General features: G+C 45.4%; 2 protein-coding genes across 6 annotated transcripts in view; one reads left to right on the forward strand and one right to left on the reverse strand.

Moving 5' to 3' along the window:
* On the reverse strand, window positions 1–6,975 carry NAIF1 (nuclear apoptosis inducing factor 1). Of its 2 annotated transcripts, none has more exons than XM_060757569.2 (3): window positions 6,805–6,975; window positions 3,745–4,363; window positions 1–753 (listed from the first exon to the last, which is right to left on the reverse strand). In XM_060757569.2, exons 1-3 carry the CDS (start codon window positions 6,901–6,903, stop codon window positions 266–268), a joined length of 1,206 nt encoding a protein of 401 aa, XP_060613552.2. In that variant the 5' UTR covers window positions 6,904–6,975; the 3' UTR covers window positions 1–265. The 2 variants fall into 2 exon arrangements, with proteins under 2 accessions (XP_060613552.2, XP_067327874.1); XM_067471773.1 differs by lacking the exon at window positions 6,805–6,975 and adding an exon at window positions 6,612–6,777.
* Window positions 6,976–7,658: 683 nt separating this feature from the next.
* SLC25A25 (solute carrier family 25 member 25) overlaps window positions 7,659–21,439 on the forward strand; it is a 39,605-nt gene continuing 25,824 nt past the window's right edge. Inside the window, exon 1 of one of the 4 annotated variants that reach the window (XM_060757565.2) lies at window positions 7,659–8,005. In XM_060757565.2, the coding sequence (XP_060613548.2) occupies window positions 7,715–8,005 (291 nt within the window). In that variant the 5' untranslated portion in view covers window positions 7,659–7,714. Of the gene's footprint in view, window positions 8,006–20,156; window positions 20,808–21,439 lie in introns of those variants that run through there. The other 3 variants (XM_060757562.2, XM_060757568.2, XM_060757563.2) reach the window with 3 other exon arrangements.

A 21,439-nucleotide genomic window follows, 5' to 3' on the forward strand; every position in this document is an offset into this window, starting at 1 on the left:
TTTTCTGATAGGGAAGTGCGATGGCCCTGTGGTTTATTTTTAATACCCCAGTTTGAGTTCTGAGTGCCCAGTGGAGGCTACATATCAATTCTGTACTTGTTGAAATAAAAATAATAATGGGGGTGAAATCCCAGGAAAAATCCCAAAAGGGTTTCTAGAGGAAGGTACAAAAGCAGTTTGCACGCTGCGGCCAGGGACGCCCCTGGCACTGCCTCTCGAGGAGGTCCATGGCTCAAAGGCGTCTTCCTCGCTTGGCGTGTGGGATTCATTTCATGGTGTAATTGTCCTCGCCGTCTTGCCCGTTCTGGGCGGCCTGGCTCTGGCCCGCGGGCCCTGGCGGAGCAGGCGTGTTGCTCTGCAGGAACCGCCGGAAGTCCTTGATGACGGGGCGGAGGACCTGGACGAGGGCGGTGAGGGCGGCCTGCGCACCCTCCATAGCCTGGGCCTGGCGCTCCTGGGCGCACGCCTGCACCTCCTGCGACCGCCGGATCACCTGCAGCAGGTCGTTCTGCTGCTCCAGGTGCTGCGCAATCTCCTTCACGTGCAGGTTGGTCACGCGCTGCTCCTGCAGGAGCTTGGCCGAGTTCAAGGCGATGCGGCTCTTCAGCTCCTGAGGCTTCGCGCAAGCCTCGCCCGGCGGGGCCACCATCTCCAGGGGCGCCTCGGCCGCCACCGTGACCGTGGCGGGGGCCTCGGTGGTGCAGTACCCCACCACGCCGTCCTCCAGGCTGTGATACTTCGCCTCTGCTGGAACTACGGAAAACAGAATTATTTATTTATTTATTACAAGTACTTTTACCCCCGCCCTTCTCAACCCCCGGGGGAGGACTCAGGGCAGCTTACAAAAAAGGCACAATTCGATGCCTATACACTTTACACAAAATATACAAAACCAAAGTTAAATAAATAAATAAATAAGACAGCAAATTGCAACATCCACATTTGCTTTTTGCAGGCAAGTGTGCTTCCTCCCTCCCTCCCTCTCTCCCTAGGCATCATTCCACAGGTATGTATATTACCTACATATCTGTATCTAAAAAAGGTTATCACAATTAAAACAATCCACAACTAGTACATAACTTTGAGATCTTCCGGGGAGGCCCTGCTCTCGATCCCGCCGGCCTCCCAAGCACGGTTGGCGGGGGCGAGAGATAGGGCCTTCTCGGTGGTGGCTCCTCGGCTGTGGATCACCCCTCCTACGGACATTAGGCTGGCACCATCTCTCATGGCATTCCAAAGAAAGTTGAAGACCTGGATGTTTGTGCAGCCGTTTGAGTAATCTAGTGCAATCTGGTAACTGAACATAGGAATGGAACAATGGACGACGAACGTGGACTATGCTTGGATGATGAGACGATTGGGTACGTTTTTTTTTTTTTTGGTAATAATGGTGCATTGTAATTGCTTATTGGTTATTAGTGGATAATGTGTTAAGTCAATTGTTATATGTTGTATGGAATTACTGCTGTTTCTACTGTTTTTACTGTTTGTGAACTGCTGTGAGTCGCCTTCGGGCTTGAGATACAGCGGTATATAAGCAAAGTAAATAAAGAAATAAATAACACATCATATAAAAATCATATAAAAACTATTCTCATGCTCAGCTTTCCGTCTTTCAGAGTGCCATAGTTCTAATCAATTAATTATTTCCTAATCATCGTCAAAGTTCTTTCTTCATCTGCCCGATTGTCCGAATGCCTGGTCCCACATCCATGTTTTCCGTTTTTTCCTGAAGGAAAGGAGCGATGTTGCAGATCTAATTTCCCCGGGGAGTGAGTTCCACAGGTGAGGGGCCACCACCGAGAAGGCCCTGCTCCTCGTCCCTGCCAACCTCACTTGTGATAGAGGCGGAGTCGAGAGCAGGGCCTCCCCGGAAGATCTTAGACTCCGGGGTGGGACGTAAAGGGAGATCCGTTCGGACAGAGGCAGTTACTAGCATGTATTATTATTATTATTATTATTATTTATTGTTCTTATACCCCGCTACCATCTCCCGCAGGACTCGGTGCGGCTTACAAGAGGCCAAGCCCAACAACATCATGAAAACAACAACAACAATAACAAAACAATAAATAACTCATAAAAAGCAAAAAACAATACAATAATAACACAATACATTTTAAAAACATGAGGCGGGCCAAATGTAAAAGTTTTAAAGTATTGCCCACTTGACCGTGCTACCTGCCCTGTGCTATGGTGCATGCAGAGACATGAACAATTTTATTGATTTCGTATCAAAAGCATTGCATAAATTAGTATAAAACTGATAAAAATAGAAGGTGTGCAGGCGGCTAAATATCTTGACCTAAAAACGAGCAACAGCAACGGCATTGTCTGTAGCCTCCAACAATTCCTCCTCTGTACATGAGGCAGAGCATAGTGGACAAGCATGCAGATGCGGCGTTGTCTGTTCTGCTCCACAATCACACAAGGGGTGGGATTCTTTTAGGTAGACATGGACATCCTGACTGAATCATCCTGGCTGAATCAATTCTCTCTCTGTGACATTTTGAAGCCAGCAGAAGGCGCTAGAAACCTTGTGTTGGAACTTGTGAAGCAACAAGTTCTAATAAGGAAACTGAGAAACGGGGGAGATGGGCAGGAAAGGTGTATAAAAGGAAGTGGTGGTGGGAAAAAGTCAGTAGTGTCTTTCTTTGCTGCAGTGATACAACAATATATCCATTTCAAAGCAAAACCGGCTTGTGAGTGGTTATTTAATATTGCTATATAGATCCTACAGTCTGACACAAAGGCTCTCTCGGAACAACTACGGGCTGCGCATGTCTCCCTCGAGAGACGGCTCGATGTGGACTGCGCAACGAGGATATTCGAACAATATCAACAGCCAAAGATCCTCTATGCCACATTGCCCACCTCAAGCAGCACTTTGCAGCCCACGTGATGTGCAGAACAGACGGGCGATGGAGCAGTACCACAGCAACATGGCACCCACAGGGAAAATACAGATTATCTGCTTTGAACTGCATTAAATGAGTCCACACTGCCATATAATCCGGTTCAAAGCAGATAATCTGGATTTTATATGGCAATGTAGAAGGACCATAGGTCCTAGTGTTCTTGGTTATCCTCCCACCTGATGGTCACATCAAATGAGTCCACACTGCCATATAACCCAGTTCAAAGCAGATAATCTGGATTTTATATGGTAATGTAGAAGGAGCCTAGGTCCTAGTATGATTCTTGGTTATCCTCCCACCTGATGGTCTGACTCCGCATGACGTATATGCAAGAGACGAACATGGCTGTACAATGATATACTGGTCAACTTTTGCTCAACATAGACACGAATGGAGGCAAATACAGAAGATGTTGTGATCTGCGCCAAAGCTGAGGAATGCCTCGCTAAGTCAGTGGTTCTCAACCTGTGGGGCTCTCCCCAGATATTTTGGCCCACAACTCTCAACAATCCCAGCCAGTTTACCAGCTGTTAGGATTTCTGGGAGTTGAAGGCCAAAAACACCTGGGGAGATACCCACAGGTTGAAAACCACTGGTCTAAGCCATACCCAGTGTTGCCCGGTTATGCATTTTCTTGGTAGCGCTTTCATTCTTTTCTCCGTTTCCATCATATATTGTAACTTTCCCTTTCCCCCGCTTTCTCTTTGCTTCTTTCATCTCCTTTCCTCCTTCCCTTCCTTACTTCCGTCCTAACTGTGTGGTACCCCACTTTAATCCATGAGGAAAGGCAGCTAACAAATATAATTCCCGTCACCGTGAGACCTACTCTGCGTCAGGGTGACCGTCGTGGCTGCAGCCGTGATCGGGATTTCCGTCCCATCGGCAGCGGTACAGTCTCCAGCAGGGAGGCTGATGATGGTGGCTTCTCCCAAGAGGTTGCAGATGCGCTGCTGCATGGAAGTGAGGATGACCGGGGTGGCGGCGGCACTGGCGGGGTCTTCCGCAACCGGCCCCTCCACGCTTCCGCCCTGGCCCTCGCCCCCTCCTCCTCCTTCCACGGCGGCTCGGACCTGGGCCACCTTGCGCCGCACCTCCGTCTTGAGGTCAGACCACTTCTTTTTGACTTCGGGCAGTTCCCGGCGGCAGGTGGCCACGGCGTTCACGCGGCGCAGGATGTTGTGCCAGGCGGCGGCCTTGGCGGCCAGAGACACGCCGGCGTTGTAGTGGTTGATCAGGAGGTGCTTGCTCCGCTCCAGCTCCTCCACGATGATCTCCACCTCCCGCTCTGAGAAGTTCATCTTCCGCTTCTTGGCCGGCGGTCCCGGAGGAGACGGCATGGCCATTGGGCGCCGGACACCCAGGTCCGGCTGGGTGTGGTGAGCTCCGGGCCAAGCCCAGCGGTGGAGCAGGACAGCGAGAGTCAGGCCGGGGCACAAAGCAAGGACCTGTGGGGAAGAGACATGGGCGGTGAGGCTTTCCTTATCGTGTCGAGCATCTCCCAGAAAATTGGAAGGGCGCATTTGTACACTTCTGACGTAAACGTAAACGAGGCTGTAGAGCGGGTGTGGGCCAATATTGGGCCTCCTTCCTCTCTCCAGGTGCTTTGGATTTCCACAATTCCCAATGGCAGGTAATAATAATGAGAATATATAATATATTAAAAAGTAATAGAATAATAATGGAATAAGAAGATGTCTCCAGAGCAGGCCTGGGCCAACTTCAGCCCTCCCTCTAGGTGTTTTGGACTGCAACTCCCACAATTCCTAACAGTCGGTAATAGTAATAATAATAAATTATATTATAATAATAGTATAGTTATATTGTAATATATTATTATTATTGACACAAAAACACAGTATGACACAGCAAATGAGATCTATATATGCAGGATTTCGCATCCCAAAATCACAAGTCAAACATTTTCCAAGCGTTTAGGACTGTGTGATGTATTTTTGAATGATGTGCACAGATCCACGTGTTATTGTTTTTATTTTATTGTATTACTTTGTAATTATTTAGTATTTTATTTGATGTTATTGTCTGTTGTGTGTATTTTATTTTTGCCTTATTGTAATCCTTGGGCTTGGCCTCAAGTTAGCCGCCCTGAATCCCTTCAGGAAGATGATGGCGGGTATAAATAAAGATTATTATTATTTTATTATTATTATCTCTCCTGAAGGAGATTCAAGAGACTATTATTATTATTATCTCTCCCAAAGGAGACTCAAGAGACTATTATTATTATTATTATTATTATCTCTCCTGAGGAGATTCAAGAGAGTATTATAATAATAATAATAATTATCATTATTATTATTATCTCTCCCAAAGGAGATTCAAGAGATGATGATGATGATGATGATGATGATTATCTCTCCTGAAGGAGAAACAAGAGACTATTATCATTATCATTATTATTATCTCTCCTGAAGGATATTCAAGAGACTATTATTATTATTATTATCTCTCCCGAAGGAGACTCAAGAGACTATTATTATTATTATTATTATCTCTCCTGAAGGAGATTCAAAAGACTATTATTATTATCATCATCATCATCATTATTATTATTATCATCATCTCTCCCGAAGGAGATTCAAGAGAGTATTATCATTATTATTATTATCTCTTCTGAAGGAGATTTAAGACTATTATTATTATTATTATTATTATTATCTCTCCTGAAGGAGACTCAAGAGACTATTATTATTATTATTATTATCGCTCCTGAAGGAGATTCAAAAGACTATTATTATTATCATCATCATCATCATTATTATCATCATCTCTCCTGAAGGAGATTCAAAAGACTATTATCATCATTATTATTATCTCTCCCAAAGGAGATTCAAGAGACTATTATTATTATTATTATTAATATTATCTCTCCCGAAGGAGATTCAAGATTATTATTATCTCTCCCGAAGGACATTCAAGACACTTATTATTATTACTATTATTATCTCTCCTGAAGGAGATTCAAGAGACTATTATTATTATTATTATTATTATTATTATTACTATTACTATTATTATCTCTCCCGAAGGAGATTCAAAAGACTATTATTATTATCATCATCATTATTATTATTATCATCATCTCTCCTGAAGGAGATTCAAGAGACTATTATCATCATTATTATTATCTCTCCCAAAGGAGATTCAAGAGACTATTATTATTATTATTAATAATAATAATATTATCTCTCCCGAAGGAGATTCAAGATTATTATTATCTCTCCCGAAGGACATTCAAGACACTTATTATTATTACTATTATTATCTCTCCTGAAGGAGATTCAAGAGACTATTATTATTATTATTATCATTATTATTATCTCTCCCAAAAGAGATTCAAGAGATGATGATGATGATTAATACTCACTCTCCTGAAGGAGATTCAAGAGACTATTATTATTATTATTACTATTATTATCTCCCCCGAAGGAGATTCAAGAGACTATTGTTGTTGTTATTATTATTATCTCCCCTGAAGGAGATTCAAGAGACTATTATTATTATTATTCCCCTGCTTAACATACAAGCCTACAATTACTATTATTGTTATTCTATTTATTACCATATTTATTTATACCTCACTTTATCTCTCCCAAAACAAGACTCAAAGCTGCCATTTATTATTACTATTACTATTATTATTATTATTATTATTATTATTATGTGTATTTATACCTCGCTTTCTCTCAGACCCAAAGGAGACTCAAAGCAGCTGAAAATAGAACTCTTTGGGTATGATTTAAAATAGATACAATTCTTGTTGTTGTTGTTGTTGTCCCTTAGATGAACATGATTACAGTATCTTCTCCTTCCTCCTCGCCCGCCCTCCGCTCCCCTTCAGACCCAGAAAGATACGCAAACTGCGTACCGCGCCTCCTCGGCGTCGCCAGCACCACAGCGGGCCTCCACTTTGCGGCAGTGGCGTAATGGCTTCCAGAATCGGCCCGCTCGTGTCCGGCGCTTTCATTGGGTCAGCCTTCTGCCTGTCAGCGGCCCCGGCGCCCGCCCTCCTCCGCTATTGGTTCGCTTCCTGTTTACGAAGCCCTTCGTCAGAAGGAAGCTGCGCTATCATTGGCTGAGACGAACGTCCAACTGTATCGTCATCCTCCCTTTCCCCGGATTCCCTATTTCTGATTGGGTGGCTGTCTTGTCCGTCCAGCCTTCCTCTTCGGGACTCGCCTATCACAATCGAGCTCCGCCTCCTTCCTCGGCTTGCCTTGCGCTGATTGGATTTCCACTAGCCAATAGCGAATGTGCTCCGTTTTCCGCAAGCGTTACACCCACCCATTTTCTCTCCCTCTTCCCTTTCTTTCATTGGCTCTTAGAATCGAAGCTGGATGCGCGCGCATGCGTACCAAGTGGAGAAGCTGAGCGTGTTTCAAACCGTTACGTCATCACTATCCTCCCGCCCTCTTGCCTGAGAATTTGACTTTTGCTTCTGATTGGTTTAGAAGCGGACGCCAGTCAGGAGCGTGCTGCCTTCCCATTCGGCGTCACGGGGGGGGGCGGGAGAGAGAGCCGTTACGTCATCACTATCCTCCCGCCCTCTTGCCTGAGAATTTGACTTTCGCTTCTGATTGGTTTAAAAGCGGACGCCAGTCAGGAGCGTGCTGCCTTCCCATTGGGCGTCACGGGGAGGCGGGAGAGGGAGGCGGTTCGGCCTATGGGAAGAGGGGAGGAGGGGAGAGGCGGGCCAATCAGGAAGGGGCGCGAGGGGCCCGGAAGCGGAAAGGCGGGCGGCGCCATTTGCCGGCGCCTGAGGAGTCTTGAGGGAGGGCATGCCTGTTGGCGGCGGCGCGCGGCGGTCCCTGGCTTCCCCCGTGGTCAGCGGCGTTCTCTGCCACTGCGGCGGCGCGGCCTCCACCACGGCGGCCTCCGAGGGCCCGGCTCCCTCCTCCTCCGCCTCGGCCTCTCCTCCTTCTCCTCCTGCCTCCGCCCTGGACCCCGAGCGCCGCCTCCGGGCCCTCTTCCTCCAGCTCGACGTCAACCGCGACGGCGCCCTCTGCGTCCACGACCTGGCCATCGGCCTCCAGCGCCTCGGCCTCCACCGCTCCGAGGGAGACCTCCGGGTGAGTCCCCCTCCCTTCCTCCCTCTCCAGGTGTTTTGGACTCCAACTCCCACCATTCCTAACAGCCGGTAGGCTGTTAGGAATGGTGGGAGTTGGAGTCCAAAACACCTGGAGGGAGGGCCCAAGCTGGCCCATGCCCAGCCTAGATTGAAAGAAGTCATAGTCCCACGCTCCAATATGCTGATGATAACATAGTCTGTGCACATTCAGAAGAAAACCAACATCTATTATAGAACTCTGTTAGGAATGGTGGGAGTTGGAGTCCAAAACACCTGGAGGGAGGGCCCAAGCTGGCCCATGCCCAGCCTAGATTGAAAGAAGTCATAGTCCCACGCTCCAATATGCTGATGATAACATAGTCTGTGCACATTCAGAAGAAAACCAACATCTATTATAGAACTCTGTTAGGAATGGTGGGAGTTGGAGTCCAAAACACCTGGAGGGAGGGCCCAAGCTGGCCCATGCCCAGCCTAGATTGAAAGAAGTCATAGTCCCACGCTCCAATATGCTGATGATAACATAGTCTGTGCACATTCAGAAGAAGACCAACATCTATTATAGAACTCTGTTAGGAATGGTGGGAGTTGGAGTCCAAAACACCTGGAGGGAGGGCCCAAGCTGGCCCATGCCCAGCCTAGATTGAAAGAAGTCATAGTCCCACGCTCCAATATGCTGATGATAACATAGTCTGTGCACATTCAGAAGAAGACCAACATCTATTATAGAACTCTGTTAGGAATGGTGGGAGTTGGAGTCCAAAACACCTGGAGGGAGGGCCCAAGCTGGCCCATGCCCAGCCTAGATTGAAAGAAGTCATAGTCCCACGCTCCAATATGCTGATGATAACATAGTCTGTGCACATTCAGAAGAAAACCAACATCTATTATAGAACTCTGTTAGGAATGGTGGGAGTTGGAGTCCAAAACACCTGGAGGGAGGGCCCAAGCTGGCCCATGCCCAGCCTAGATTGAAAGAAGTCATAGTCCCACGCTCCAATATGCTGATGATAACATAGTCTGTGCACATTCAGAAGAAAACCAACATCTATTATAGAACTCTGTTAGGAATGGTGGGAGTTGGAGTCCAAAACACCTGGAGGGAGGGCCCAAGTTGGCCCATGCCCAGCCTAGATTGAAAGAAGTCATAGTCCCACGCTCCAATATGCTGATGATAACATAGTCTGTGCACATTCAGAAGAAGACCAACATCTATTATAGAACTCTGTTAGGAATGGTGGGAGTTGGAGTCCAAAACACCTGGAGGGAGGGCCCAAGCTGGCCCATGCCCAGCCTAGATTGAAAGAAGTCATAGTCCCACGCTCCAATATGCTGATGATAACATAGTCTGTGCACATTCAGAAGAAGACCAACATCTATTATAGAACTCTGTTAGGAATGGTGGGAGTTGGAGTCCAAAACACCTGGAGGGAGGGCCCAAGCTGGCCCATGCCCAGCCTAGATTGAAAGAAGTCATAGTCCCACGCTCCAATATGCTGATGATAACATAGTCTGTGCACATTCAGAAGAAGACCAACATCTATTCTAGAACTCTGCTAGGAATGGTGGGAGTTGGAGTCCAAAATACCTGGAGGGAGGGCCCAAGTTGGCCCAAGCCTGATCTAGAGTCAGAGATGGATAGGGATAGAGATTGAAATAGATCGCTCTCTCTCTATATATATAAACAAAAATGTCATGTTTGTTTGTGGGATTAACAGAACTCAAAAACCACTGAATTGAGACCAAATTTGAACACAAGACACCTAACAACCCAATGTATGTCCTTCACTCAAAAAAAAAAAAAAAAACACAGCAGAAGGGACTTTTAAAGTCCCCAAAATGATGAAAAGCTAAATGACAATACAGAAAAAGGGAGGAAAGGGGAGAAAAGAAATAAAGGAAGAAAGGAGAGAAAGAGGGAGGGAAAGAATAAGGGGGAAGGAAGGAAAGTTAGAGCAGGAAGGAAGAAGAGAGGGAAAGAGAAAAGGTAAAGAAGGAAGGAAAGAGGGAGCGGAGGAAGGGAGGGAAGATGTAGAGGAAGAGGGAGGGAAGGAAAGAGAAGGAAGAAAAGAGAGACAGCAGAAGAGAAAGAAAAAGGGGGAAGGAAAGACAGGAAGGAGGGAAAGAAGGAGAGAAAGAGGGAAGGTTGGCCACAGCAACGCGTGGAGGGTACAGCTAGTATATATAAATAAAAATGTAATGTTTGTTTGTAGGATTAGCATAACTCAAAAACCACTGGACAAATTGACACCAAATTTGGACACAAGACACCAATCAGACCAACAAGTGACCGTCACTCATAAAACACTGAAAAGCACAGCGGAAGGGACTTAAAAAGCAAAAGAATAAAAAATAAATAATACATTACAGTACATGCACAAAACCACACACAACACACACACATATATATGCAAATATATACACATATATATGTACACACAAAACACATATACACAGACTGGGCCACAGCAACATGTGGCAGGGGACGGCTATTAGCTATATAGATAAGTTGTCAAAGGCTTTCATGGCTGGAATCGCTGGGTTGCTGTAAGTTTTCTTGGCTGCCTGGCCATGTTCCAGAAGCATTCTCTCCTGATGTTTCACCCACATCTATGGCAGGCATCCTCAGAGGTTATGAAGTCTGTTGGGAAATAGGCAAGTGGGGTTTACATATATCCCTGTGGAATGATGTCCAGGGTGGGAGAAAAACCCTTTGTCAGACCTCACAACCCGGAGGTCTGACATAGATGCAGGCAAAACATCAGGAGAGAATGATTCTAGAACATGGCCATATAGCCCGAAAAATCTACAACAACCCAACCCTTTGTTTGTTTGAGGCAAGTGTGAATGTTGCCTTTGGCCAGCTTCATTAGCATTGAATGGCCTTGTAGCTTCAAAGCCTGGCTGATTTCTTCCTGGGGGAAACCAAGAAAATGTACAGAAATCTGGCTACTAGTATTAAAAACTCTAAAATCAGACAGTAAATAAAGAGCAACATTAAAAAAGGAGGAATTTCACACAATAATCAATCAGGGCCAGCTAACGCCTCCCAAGAAAGTATCCCCCCCATTGCAACATTCACAAAGACGAGTTCTTTCTCCCACCTCAGTCAAGTATTAAATGGTAAGTCAAAACATAGTTGAATTGTACTGACTATCACGCAGAATTCAGGCCAAAGTGCTTGTATTTGTCACGTTATTGCTTCCATGATAATAGTAGTAGTAGTAGTAGTAGTAGTAGTAATTCACTTGGATAGATCTCTCATCACTGGGACTTGTTCACTCCCACAACATCATATCATTAATTAACATTTATTACTGAGTCTAGCAAGAGCCGGAAAGGGTTCCTGATGGCCTAGGGTTCTTCAAAGTCTTTTGCTCATAAGATTGCCAGAAAACAACTTTAGCTTGATGGCAGTGCGCAAGCGAACAAACATCGTTCTAAAACACTTGGGTAATAAAACAGTTAAAATCACTACCAAGTAGTTTTAAAAATGGATGAAGTAAAATCTGTCCTATTTGGCTCAGCCCCATCACTTAATGCAGTCCTTTGCCTCCTTACTACATACAAAAATTTGGGCTGGATTGTAGAGGTCAAGCTCTTTAGCTTATGACATGCCTGTCCTTTATGCCAGTCTTCCCTTCCCACCCCTTGATTCCGCCTCCCTCTTGCACATTTCAAAGGTTAACTGCTTTCTCCTGCATGGGGGTTTGATTTGCAATATTTCCCACTAATAACACTATGTAACAGCACTTGAAAACTTTTCTGATCCTGGTTTGAAAGCATTATTTCCTGTTTAATTGTGTGGTATTGACTTTGAAAGTAGTTGCTCTGCTCTGTTATTTTTGTGGCAACCACCAACTAGGTTGAATTGGTTGAGACTCAATGAGAACTTACTTGAAAAACTATAGCAAAATGTGCTGAGGGATATCCCTCCTGCAGAAACAATGATAGAGCCAATTAAGAAATTACATTTGTAACCCAGGACCAAAAATCGTGTTACATAGTGTAATTCATTTGAGTGTTGCATGCATGTTCATGGTGGATAAATGTAAATGCCAGTGAATGTCCACAAACATGGCTTTGGCTTCATCACTTACTCTTTGTAGCTAATGAGATATTGTAGGAAGGTGATGCTTTTTGAGTGTATCTTTAATACAAAGTTACGGTTGTCTCTTTGGGCTGTTAAATCGAAGGAAAACACGCAAAGTGAAAGAGTACAACACACAACCAATGAACAAAGCAGATGGAAATGTGTGTCTGGGAACATGTGGGATGAGGGCCTGGGCGATGATTCTGTGGTATGGTTTCCCTGCCACCCATCTTTGGAAGGAACAACCATAAATCCAGTTATATCTTAACCTTGTTTAAACGAAGAGAAGCAGTGCAGTGTGTGTTTGTTTGTCTAGAATCCTGTCTTGCTCTAAGATCTGGGCGAGGAATGTGACCTGAAGATCACATGCGTGAGTGAGTTCATGTGTGCACACATGTGAACAAAACTGTATAAAGTTACTCTTAATATCTTATCTCATAAACAGGGGTGTTTTTAACCTGAGTATCTGATTACAGGGCAGACTTATATGTTGCAACCACTCCATTCCATCACTGAAGCTTCCAGGCTTACACCTGTATGTTTCAGCACTTGCTCCTCTCTCGCCACTGTTTTGATTTTTTCCTTAGGTTTCTTACAGCTGCACCAAACAATATGAACTCGTTTCCACTTTTACATTTTCTTTCTCTATCTGTTAGAAGCTGTGTTGCTCACTCCTGGGACCAAGCATTCAGTCTTGCCTTTGTTTTTGGCTTCTTTCTCCACTCGGGAACTTCCCAAATTACTAGGTCATTACGTCATATATACTGTATATGAATTGTGCCTGCCCCCTTTCCCTGTCTTCCCCACCACCCTCTGCCCTTTTAGTTTCCTAACCCATATCCTGGCTCGTTTTTATTGCTACGGCATCTGCTCTTATTCATTTGTTATGCCTCAGTCACCATTCAATCCAAGTGCTGCCCCTCCTGCGCCTCTATGCGTTTTCCATCTGTGATGAATTCCTCTGCAATTTTGAAATTTTGCATTGGTTTGCTCTAAACTCTGGCTGCATTTCCATTGTACTTGTTGGCCACCTACAAAAATCTCACAACATCTGCTTTTCACTATGTTGAACCTCCTTTTATAGCACTACGTTGTTTTCAACTTCTTTGTTCTTACCGCCCAGTTGACATAGCTGAATTACGTGCCTATATGCGCGTAACTCACCTTTTGCCTTACCTTCCTCATGGTTGGAATAATACGAGCTCCTTGGGTGGGGACCAATATCTTTCCTAATGTAATTGGGCTGGAAGATGCACGTACAGTCGTAGTATGCAAATATTAATATCAGACTTGGCTTTCTGCCCTGTTTCATGATTAGGAGTTCAAACAGCCTTACAAACATTTGGCACTGTAACTATTCCTTCTCAGCCAGGGACTGTTATCTGCTCCTCATTCCAGCATCACCTGGAATGAGGAGCAGAGAGGCAATTCCTCTCTACTTGGGAGACCCAACATGAAATCCTGCTGGAGTATCCATGTGCAGATGTCTTCGAGCAAGCCTGCGAGAGGCATTTCTCGACAGGGTTCTGAATCTTTGTCAGTTCCAACCAGGTAGATGGCACACAGAGGCATTCTTCTTGGCAGAAACAATGCTGTGCCATTCTGAAGAAGTCGATAATGACGATATCCGCTCATTGAGGGAAGCAGCTGCTTCCAAAGGAATGACCCTGCAAATGAGAGTTTTCTGATGTGTCCCCAGAGCACTTCGGGATTTTCATGAGAAGACGCACACTAGAAACAGCTACTTTGGGTGGTGCCGTTTTAGTTACTTGATAACATTAGTGATGAATACTTAATCTTAGGTGTTCCAGGAACTTCGTATCAGAGGACAATATTATCACCGTGCTCTATTTTTGGCTGTAGACTCATATGACCACCGCAGCACCTGATAGTCACAAGGAATCTTGCCCTCTGACCCCTTGCAGCTGAGTCAGCCCGTTGCAAAAGGACCATGTTAATCTTTAGGAGTACCCAATCATGAGGGATGCTGGGCATTGTAGTCCAGCAACACCTGGAAGGATGGGCTTCCTTGTGCCCACCCCTGCTCTTTAAAGTTAAATATGTAGAGAGGAGTCAGTCTGTGCACTAATCACAAATTCATCATCTTTGCATATTACTATAGAATAGGAGATTCTGTTGTTATAGATGATTAGGTTTTTTTTTTAAAAAAAAGTTAACCCAGAGCCACATGCAAGTGAAAACTGCATTGTGCTGGTTGGACACGGGCTGTACTTTAGCCGTGTTTGCACAGGACTGTAAATAAGGATTCTGGAGAATCCTGCTGTATTGCTCACAGGTTTAACATTAGCCTGCATTGGCTAACTATTGCTCCTTGGGATTTTCCCTTTTGCAGCAAGTTGGAATCCAAAACTGCAACTGGACAGTTTCTCCTTTGTGGAAATCAGTGGCATATGGACAGTTGCAATTTCAACATGTTTCCTTAAAGAATATAAATGGTTTGGTTTCAGTTTTATTTATTTACCGATTTTAATATTGGGGAGCGTATAAGGAGAATGAAACAGTTAAGATGCAAATAACAATAAAAAGTAAGAAAAACATACCAATATGTTTTTATATGGAAATTGATATTTATGTTTGGCTGTGGTTCCAGTCAAGTAAGTGTAGTGTGTTTAGAGATTTTACAGTAAAGCATTTATGCTGTTAACTTAAAGACTAGTATGATCTTAACGCTAGCTGTCATGCTACACTGTGGACACCAGTGGGTGCTAACAGCGCACTGCTGTTCCTCATTTCAGGAACATTCCTGCATGGGCTGCTTCCAAAGATGGAGAGTCATTTGCATGTCCGAAATCAGATGCGCACCATGCTGTTCAAGTCTCAATTGTCTTGATCCTAGTTCTTATTTCCTTACGAACACCCTTTGCCTGTGTCAAAATGTGTTTTAGCGGGATGGGGGGGGGGGGTTGTTTATGTTTTTTATTAGACAGGTTGCAAATTGCTGAGTGTTTCGAGAAGGTTGCCTCAAGTTAAAACGCAAAGGATCAACAAAGGTTGCTGATGGTTCATTTGCTTCGGTTGACACCTGTTGTTAATCTTTTTACACCTCAAGTATACTATAAACATGGAATTGCATCTTGGACATGTGCAGCTAGTGCTGAATGCACTTACTGGTGGATGCTAAGATTTGTAGGACCAGTAAAAAAGTCTGAATCTGTTTGGACAAATATGCACATTGTGAAACTGACTTGACATTTAGCCCTACTTTTCAAACATGAGGCTTCATCTGATGTGTAACGTGAGCAGTGTTTAGACTGGCCAGGTTAGTGCTCTGCATTACAAACACTTGTGCTGTTTTTCTTTCTTTCACAATGAGCCAAGACTGATGCAGGCCGGGTGGGCAAAGTTCAAAAGTATTCTTGTGTGTGGAAATCCTCTATGCTTCTGTTGTCTGTAACTAACCATGCTATGAACCTATTAACTGTCGCTGCACTTTATGCTTGCCAGTGTGCCTCTCATTTCTATCTTCATGCCTCGTAGTATGACATGCTTTCATCTGCACTTGTGCAAAGTTCTCATCTAGACTTTGATCTCTTCTCTCACAGAATCTGGCCACTCTTCTTTCACTTGTCTTCTCGTCTATCAGCTGTCTAGATTCCTTCATGTGAGCTCTGCTGCCCAACGTGTCACGAGTTCAGAGGAGTGTGATGAACTCATTCCCGCCGGTGTCTGTTGGAAGACTGTTCAGAAACTTTGCAACGGCATTAAAATGCTCAGTGATTGTCTTCAGTTCACCGCAAGGACACTATCTGTATTATTACATGTGTGTTTGTAACAGCTGATGGCTCTCAGGCAGGGGAACTGCCTTCTAGAGTGTATTCATATCCATTAACTTTTAAATTATCCCTGCATTTTTCTATGTCAACTTTCAAGTCCTTACACTTCTCTCTTTGTTGTGACTTTTTGTGAGTTTCTTGAGGCTATGCTTAAGACAGAAGACAATAAACTTTTCTATATAAACAGTAAGCCGCCTTGAGTCCCCTTCGGGGTCGAGAAGGGCAGGATATAAATATAGTAAATAAATTAAAAAAATAAGAGTGTGATATTTGGGTGGATATAACTCTTGATCCTGTGAAATCCTGGGTTAAAGGAACAGATGGGATTGATCTTCCAGTGTATACCAAATATTGCTGCTTCCTACTGTCTCTAAAATAGGGATTGGCAGAGTGCAGCCCTCTGCATTTGATGTAATGCAATTCTTAGCAGTCCTGGCCAAACTACCCTGTCATGAGGGATGCTGGGCATTGCAGTCCAGCAACAATTGGAGGGATGGGCTTCCTTGTGCCCATCCCTGCTCTACAGTAAAGTTCACTATGTAGAGAGGAGTCTGTTTGTGCACTAATAATAATAATAATAATACTTTATTTATACCCTGCTACTATCTCCCAAGGGACTCAGTGCAGCTTACATGAGGCCGAGCCCACAATACATCAATCACAAAGCAATAACAGCAAATAATACAAAGCAATAAAATAAAACTCATAACAAAAAAGCAATAAACATTAACAATAACACAGCGACAGTTAAACCCTATGGCTGGGCCAGATGCAGTAATTAAAATTTAAAGATAATGCTGAGCATGAACAGATGAAATATGAACTAGGATAGAGTTTTCAGAGAGGGATGGGGCAGGCAGACATTCCTAGATCCATAGTAAAGTGCATTTAGGGGACATAATGCTGGGAGTTTCCTTATTCTGGGAAGGAACACTGGAACAACCACATTTTCAGGCTCCTCCTAAAGACTGCCAGAGTTGGGGCATGCCTGATGTCCTTGGGGAATGAGTTCCATAGCCGAGGGGCCACCACCAAGAAAGCCCTCTCCCTCGTCCCCACCAATCACGCCTGCGATGGAGGTGGGAGTGTGAGCAGGGCCTCTCCAGATGATCTAAGGGGCTGCGTGGGTTCATACACAGAAATGCGGTCACACAGGTAGGAGGGACCCAAACCGTTCAGGGCTTTGTAGGTAAGAACCTGCACCTTGAATTGGGACCGGAAAATGAATGGCAGCCAGTGGAGCTCCTAAAACAGGAGGGTTGACTGCTCCCTGTAAGGAGCACCAGTTAACAACCTGGCCACCTCCCGTTGAACCAATTGAAATTTCCGGGCAGTTTTCAAGGGCAGCCCCACGTAGAATTCATTACGGTAATCCAATCAAATTAATTTTCATTGCACAAAGAACCTAAGCATATTTGCATATTACTGTAGAATTGGAAGCCACTTGAACTTCCTGCATTGATTCAAGCACATGAAAATGCAAATAAATGCAGCCATACACTTAAAAATCCCATGTTATCAGATTAATACATCAATATCTCCACTAAACAACTTCAGGGGCTGAGAGATTTGTTAACAATGCCGCATTGCCTTTTCCATTGCAATAAAACACTGTCCTTGGCTTTGTGCATGCTTAATTTTGAACTCTGGCTTTTTTGGAATATTCTGCAACTATGGAATTTCAACATCCCATAAAGATAAGCGTTAGAACCCTATGATCTTCTTGTGTCAGGGCATGTCGAATAGTGCTGGGCTGCGAGGCCCAGCTGACAAGATAGGCATTCTGCTCTGTGACTAGATGTCTATATTTAGAGCATTAAGGTCAATGAGTTCTTTTTGGGCATGAGTCCTTTTGGTCTCTTGTTACCTGTGGAAAGAGAGGGTTATCTGAGCAGAGATCCCACTTTGGCAGAGGCAAAAGAAATTCTAGAAGACAGGCGTAAGAGCAGCATGATGATCTCCTATATTAATTGGCCACCTCTTCGCCTATCATTACCTTAGGCTAGATAAAGATGCAAATTCAAGTAATTTTACCAAGTTGTAAAAGATCTGTGGTGGACATGCCATGGCAATGTGGGGAGAAATGTTCTTAGGCCCTATAAAGCACTTCAGACCCAACCCTAGGTAAAGGTTTCCTCTTGACATTAAGTCCAGTCATGCCCGACTCTGGGACTCCGGTGCTCATCTCCATTTCTAAGCCAAAGAGCCGGCGTTGTCCTTAGACACCTCCAAGGTCATGCGGCCACTGGCATGGCGTGCTGTTACCTTCCCACCGGAGCGGTACCTGTTGATCTACTCACATTGACATGTTTTCGAACTGCTAGGTTGGCAGGAGCTGGGGCTAACAGCAGGAGCTCAACCCGCTCCCCGGATTCGAACCTGCAACCTTTTGGTCAGCAAGTTCAGCAGCTCAGCGGTTTAACCCACTGCTCCACCAAGGGCTCCGACCCTGCCACTTTGTATTTTAAGGTTACCCCAACTCTCCATTGCCTTCTTGCAAACTTGAGCCGGGAGGCAGTAATGCAGAACCAGGCGATAGCTTATCTGCAGCTGGCAAGAGGCTCCTCTCCTTGGCCACGTCTCTCAGAAGAGCATTGAAACCCTATGAGTCACTGCAGAGTCTCCCCTCCACTGAGTCACCTGATAGGAGAGGAAACCCTTTCCTTGCCCTGGTGCTCGCTCCTTTAGTCAAGGAGTATTATTATGTGCCGTTTTTCTGACTAGGCCCATTCAGATCGTTGCAGAACATATACATGCATAAGTCTAGAAATTTTGGTCAAACCTGGACCAACTTATCCATGGGTCTATGCAGAAAGGCACCTTTACGCTTTGTCAACAAAGGAACCACTGTCTTCTCTGAGTCAAATGGCAGAAGACACGAGCCTCGTCCAGGCCTACACAACCTGTGGGTTTTTTGGATCTTGTTTGCACAGAAGTGAACAATGTTCCTTCCACATGGAACATTCTTCGCCTTGCCTTTTCACTTGTTCCATTGCATCATGTGTAGAAGCGCAAGAAGGGGTGAGTGTTCCTGTTTACTTTATTCTGAACTGCCCTCCATGCCTCTTTTTACTTCCGCTCCAAAAATGGAACTTTTCCCTAAGGTGATGGAATGTACTCTGTAATAAGCCTCACATGATACCCAGGAAGAGAAAATTCTTGGGATATTTGTGGCCTGAACAACTCACTATTTCTTGTTCGCATCCGGAGCCTTCTGTCTTGCGTTGACTCAGACAGTTGTTTATAGAGCTTCTGAATACATTCCTCCTCGACTTGCTTAACCTTTGCCGGAAAAAACGGTGGTTTGGGTGTCTTATAGGTACTCTCCTTCCTGAGCTCTATTTCCCCTCCCGACCCTGCTCTGATTCCAGAAATAAGCCTCAAGAGAAATAAACGACGGCTTTTCAAAATTAACCTCCCTTCATCCCCTTATGCACTCTTTCTCTGTGAGCAAAGACCTGGCTTGAAGACATCGACTTGCCAAACCAGTTTGGCCTTGAGTCATCCCCTCAACGAATGTGATGTAGCTTCCTATTCTCACCTTTGAAGTTCCTGAAACACATTAAGACGGAGGTTGGTGATAGATACTGGGTGGTAAAAGTCACGGGAGGTGCATTAAATCCCTGACAGACTTGCTAGAATAAGCACGGGCAAACTTGGGCCCTCCAGGTGTTTTGGACTTCAACTTCCACCATTCCTAACAGCCGGCAGGCTGTTAGGAATGGTGGGAGTTGAAGTCCAAAACACCTGGAGGGCCCAAGTTTGCCTGTGCTAGAATATCCATGGGACTGCATAGCTTTGCACAATTCTTGCTATCTATGTATTAAGGCAGGGGTCAGGAACCTTCGGCTCTCCAGGTGTGGTGGACTTCAACTCCCACAATTCCTTGAGGCTCGGCATTCACCCCAAAGGCTTACCTTGGCCTCAAGGAATTGTGGGAGTTGAAGTCCACCACACCTGGAGAGCCGAAGGTTCCCCATGACTGTATTAAGGTATTAAGATGTAGATTTGGCTCAGGGCTCAGATAGGCCGAGCAGCGTCGCTGGACGGTGTTTCCAATGCTCTTCTTGCCCTCAAGGGATTGATAAACCCAGCCATGCAACCTCTTTGCAGAGGTTGCAGCCAGCCCTGGTCTGCAGACCTGTCTGGCTGCATGCAAGAAGTTGTCCAGTCACAGGCTTCCCTGATTGGCCCACAATGACTGGGTTTGAATAATGAACCTGCTAATGTTGAGCGTGGGGATTGGCTGGGCCCTGCTGCAGTGAGAGCGCAGCCAGGATGCTCCAGCGGCACCTCCATGCCTTTGATGCGCTTCCTTTGGATGCGCTCGCTCGCAAGCCCAGGTCCATCGCGACAGCCGCCTGGCGTGCCTTTCTTCCTCTCCACGGCTACGGCTTTGCCTCTTCCTTGTCAGGCCCCCTCCATACCCAGCATCTTCGCCTTTCACCGAGGTCCTTGTGCGCTTGCCATTGCTTCTTTTGAGTGAACCGCTTGTCAGGCCAGACACGACAGCGCTGGGAGCAATTTCAGAGGCAGGCATCGGCTGCGACAACATGAGCCGATGGCGCAGGGCTGGGCTTTGAGGCTCTTGCTGTCGCACGGATCCTCTGAACAGGGCACTTAGTCGTGCAGCCTCGTCTTGCCTTTCCACCAACCCCGAGGCTCTCTTTCCAGGCTTCTCACTGGAGGGATAAGTGATGCTGCACTCTGCCTGGCATCTCCTTTCTTGGCTTTTCCCAAGAGCCGCGTGCCAAGGCCCCGCCGAAGCAAAAGAGAATGAGGCAAAGGATGCCCCAGGGCCCGGCTCTGGGGACCAGGGGCCACGTTTACCAGGGAAGCCACTCAGCAAAGGGGTCAGTCCCTCCGAAAAGAGGCCAACTCTTCTCCTGGTAGTGGGACCAGCAGACCAGTTCACCCAGGTAATCTCCCCCTCCTCCCCTCCGCTTCCCTTGAGAGCGACTCGTTCCAGTCTGCATAGAGCGAGGGGCGTGTGTGACGTTCCTTTCAACTGTCGAGACGGTCTGATGTTGACTTTTGCTTTGAGAGAACGATTTAGTGCAATGCAATTCAAAGTCTTTGGTCCCTGGACCATTGCGAGCTGGTTCATGGTGGGTTTCCAGAAATTGAAAAAAAAGAAAGAACCATTTTAGCCAGTGAGTACCAAGATATTGTATTGTTTTTATTGTTGGCCACTTTGGATCTCTTTTGGCAGAGATAAAGCGGGATACAACACCAACAACAAAAGCAATAGTAATAATAATAATAATATGCTAGTTCCTTGCAGGTGGAGGATCAAAGCCTGGTCCCCCAGATCAGATAATCTGGGAGGCACTATCCATTAGGATAGAAGTGGCCAAGTGAGTGCAGGACATCATGTAGGGGAGCAGTTAGTTTGCTATCTCACAGGTTAAGACTGGTCTTAAAGTAGTGGTTCCATTAGATCTGGAATAGCGGTTTACATATTGGCATCGCATAATGACAGAGGCTTCTTTGCATCTCTGGTGATGAGATTTAGGAGGCCAAATACATCAAGGTGGGAGGACGTCCTTCA

Source organism: Anolis sagrei, chromosome 11 (genome assembly GCF_037176765.1).
Source record: "Anolis sagrei isolate rAnoSag1 chromosome 11, rAnoSag1.mat, whole genome shotgun sequence".
Taxonomy (NCBI): Eukaryota; Metazoa; Chordata; class Lepidosauria; order Squamata; family Dactyloidae; genus Anolis; species Anolis sagrei.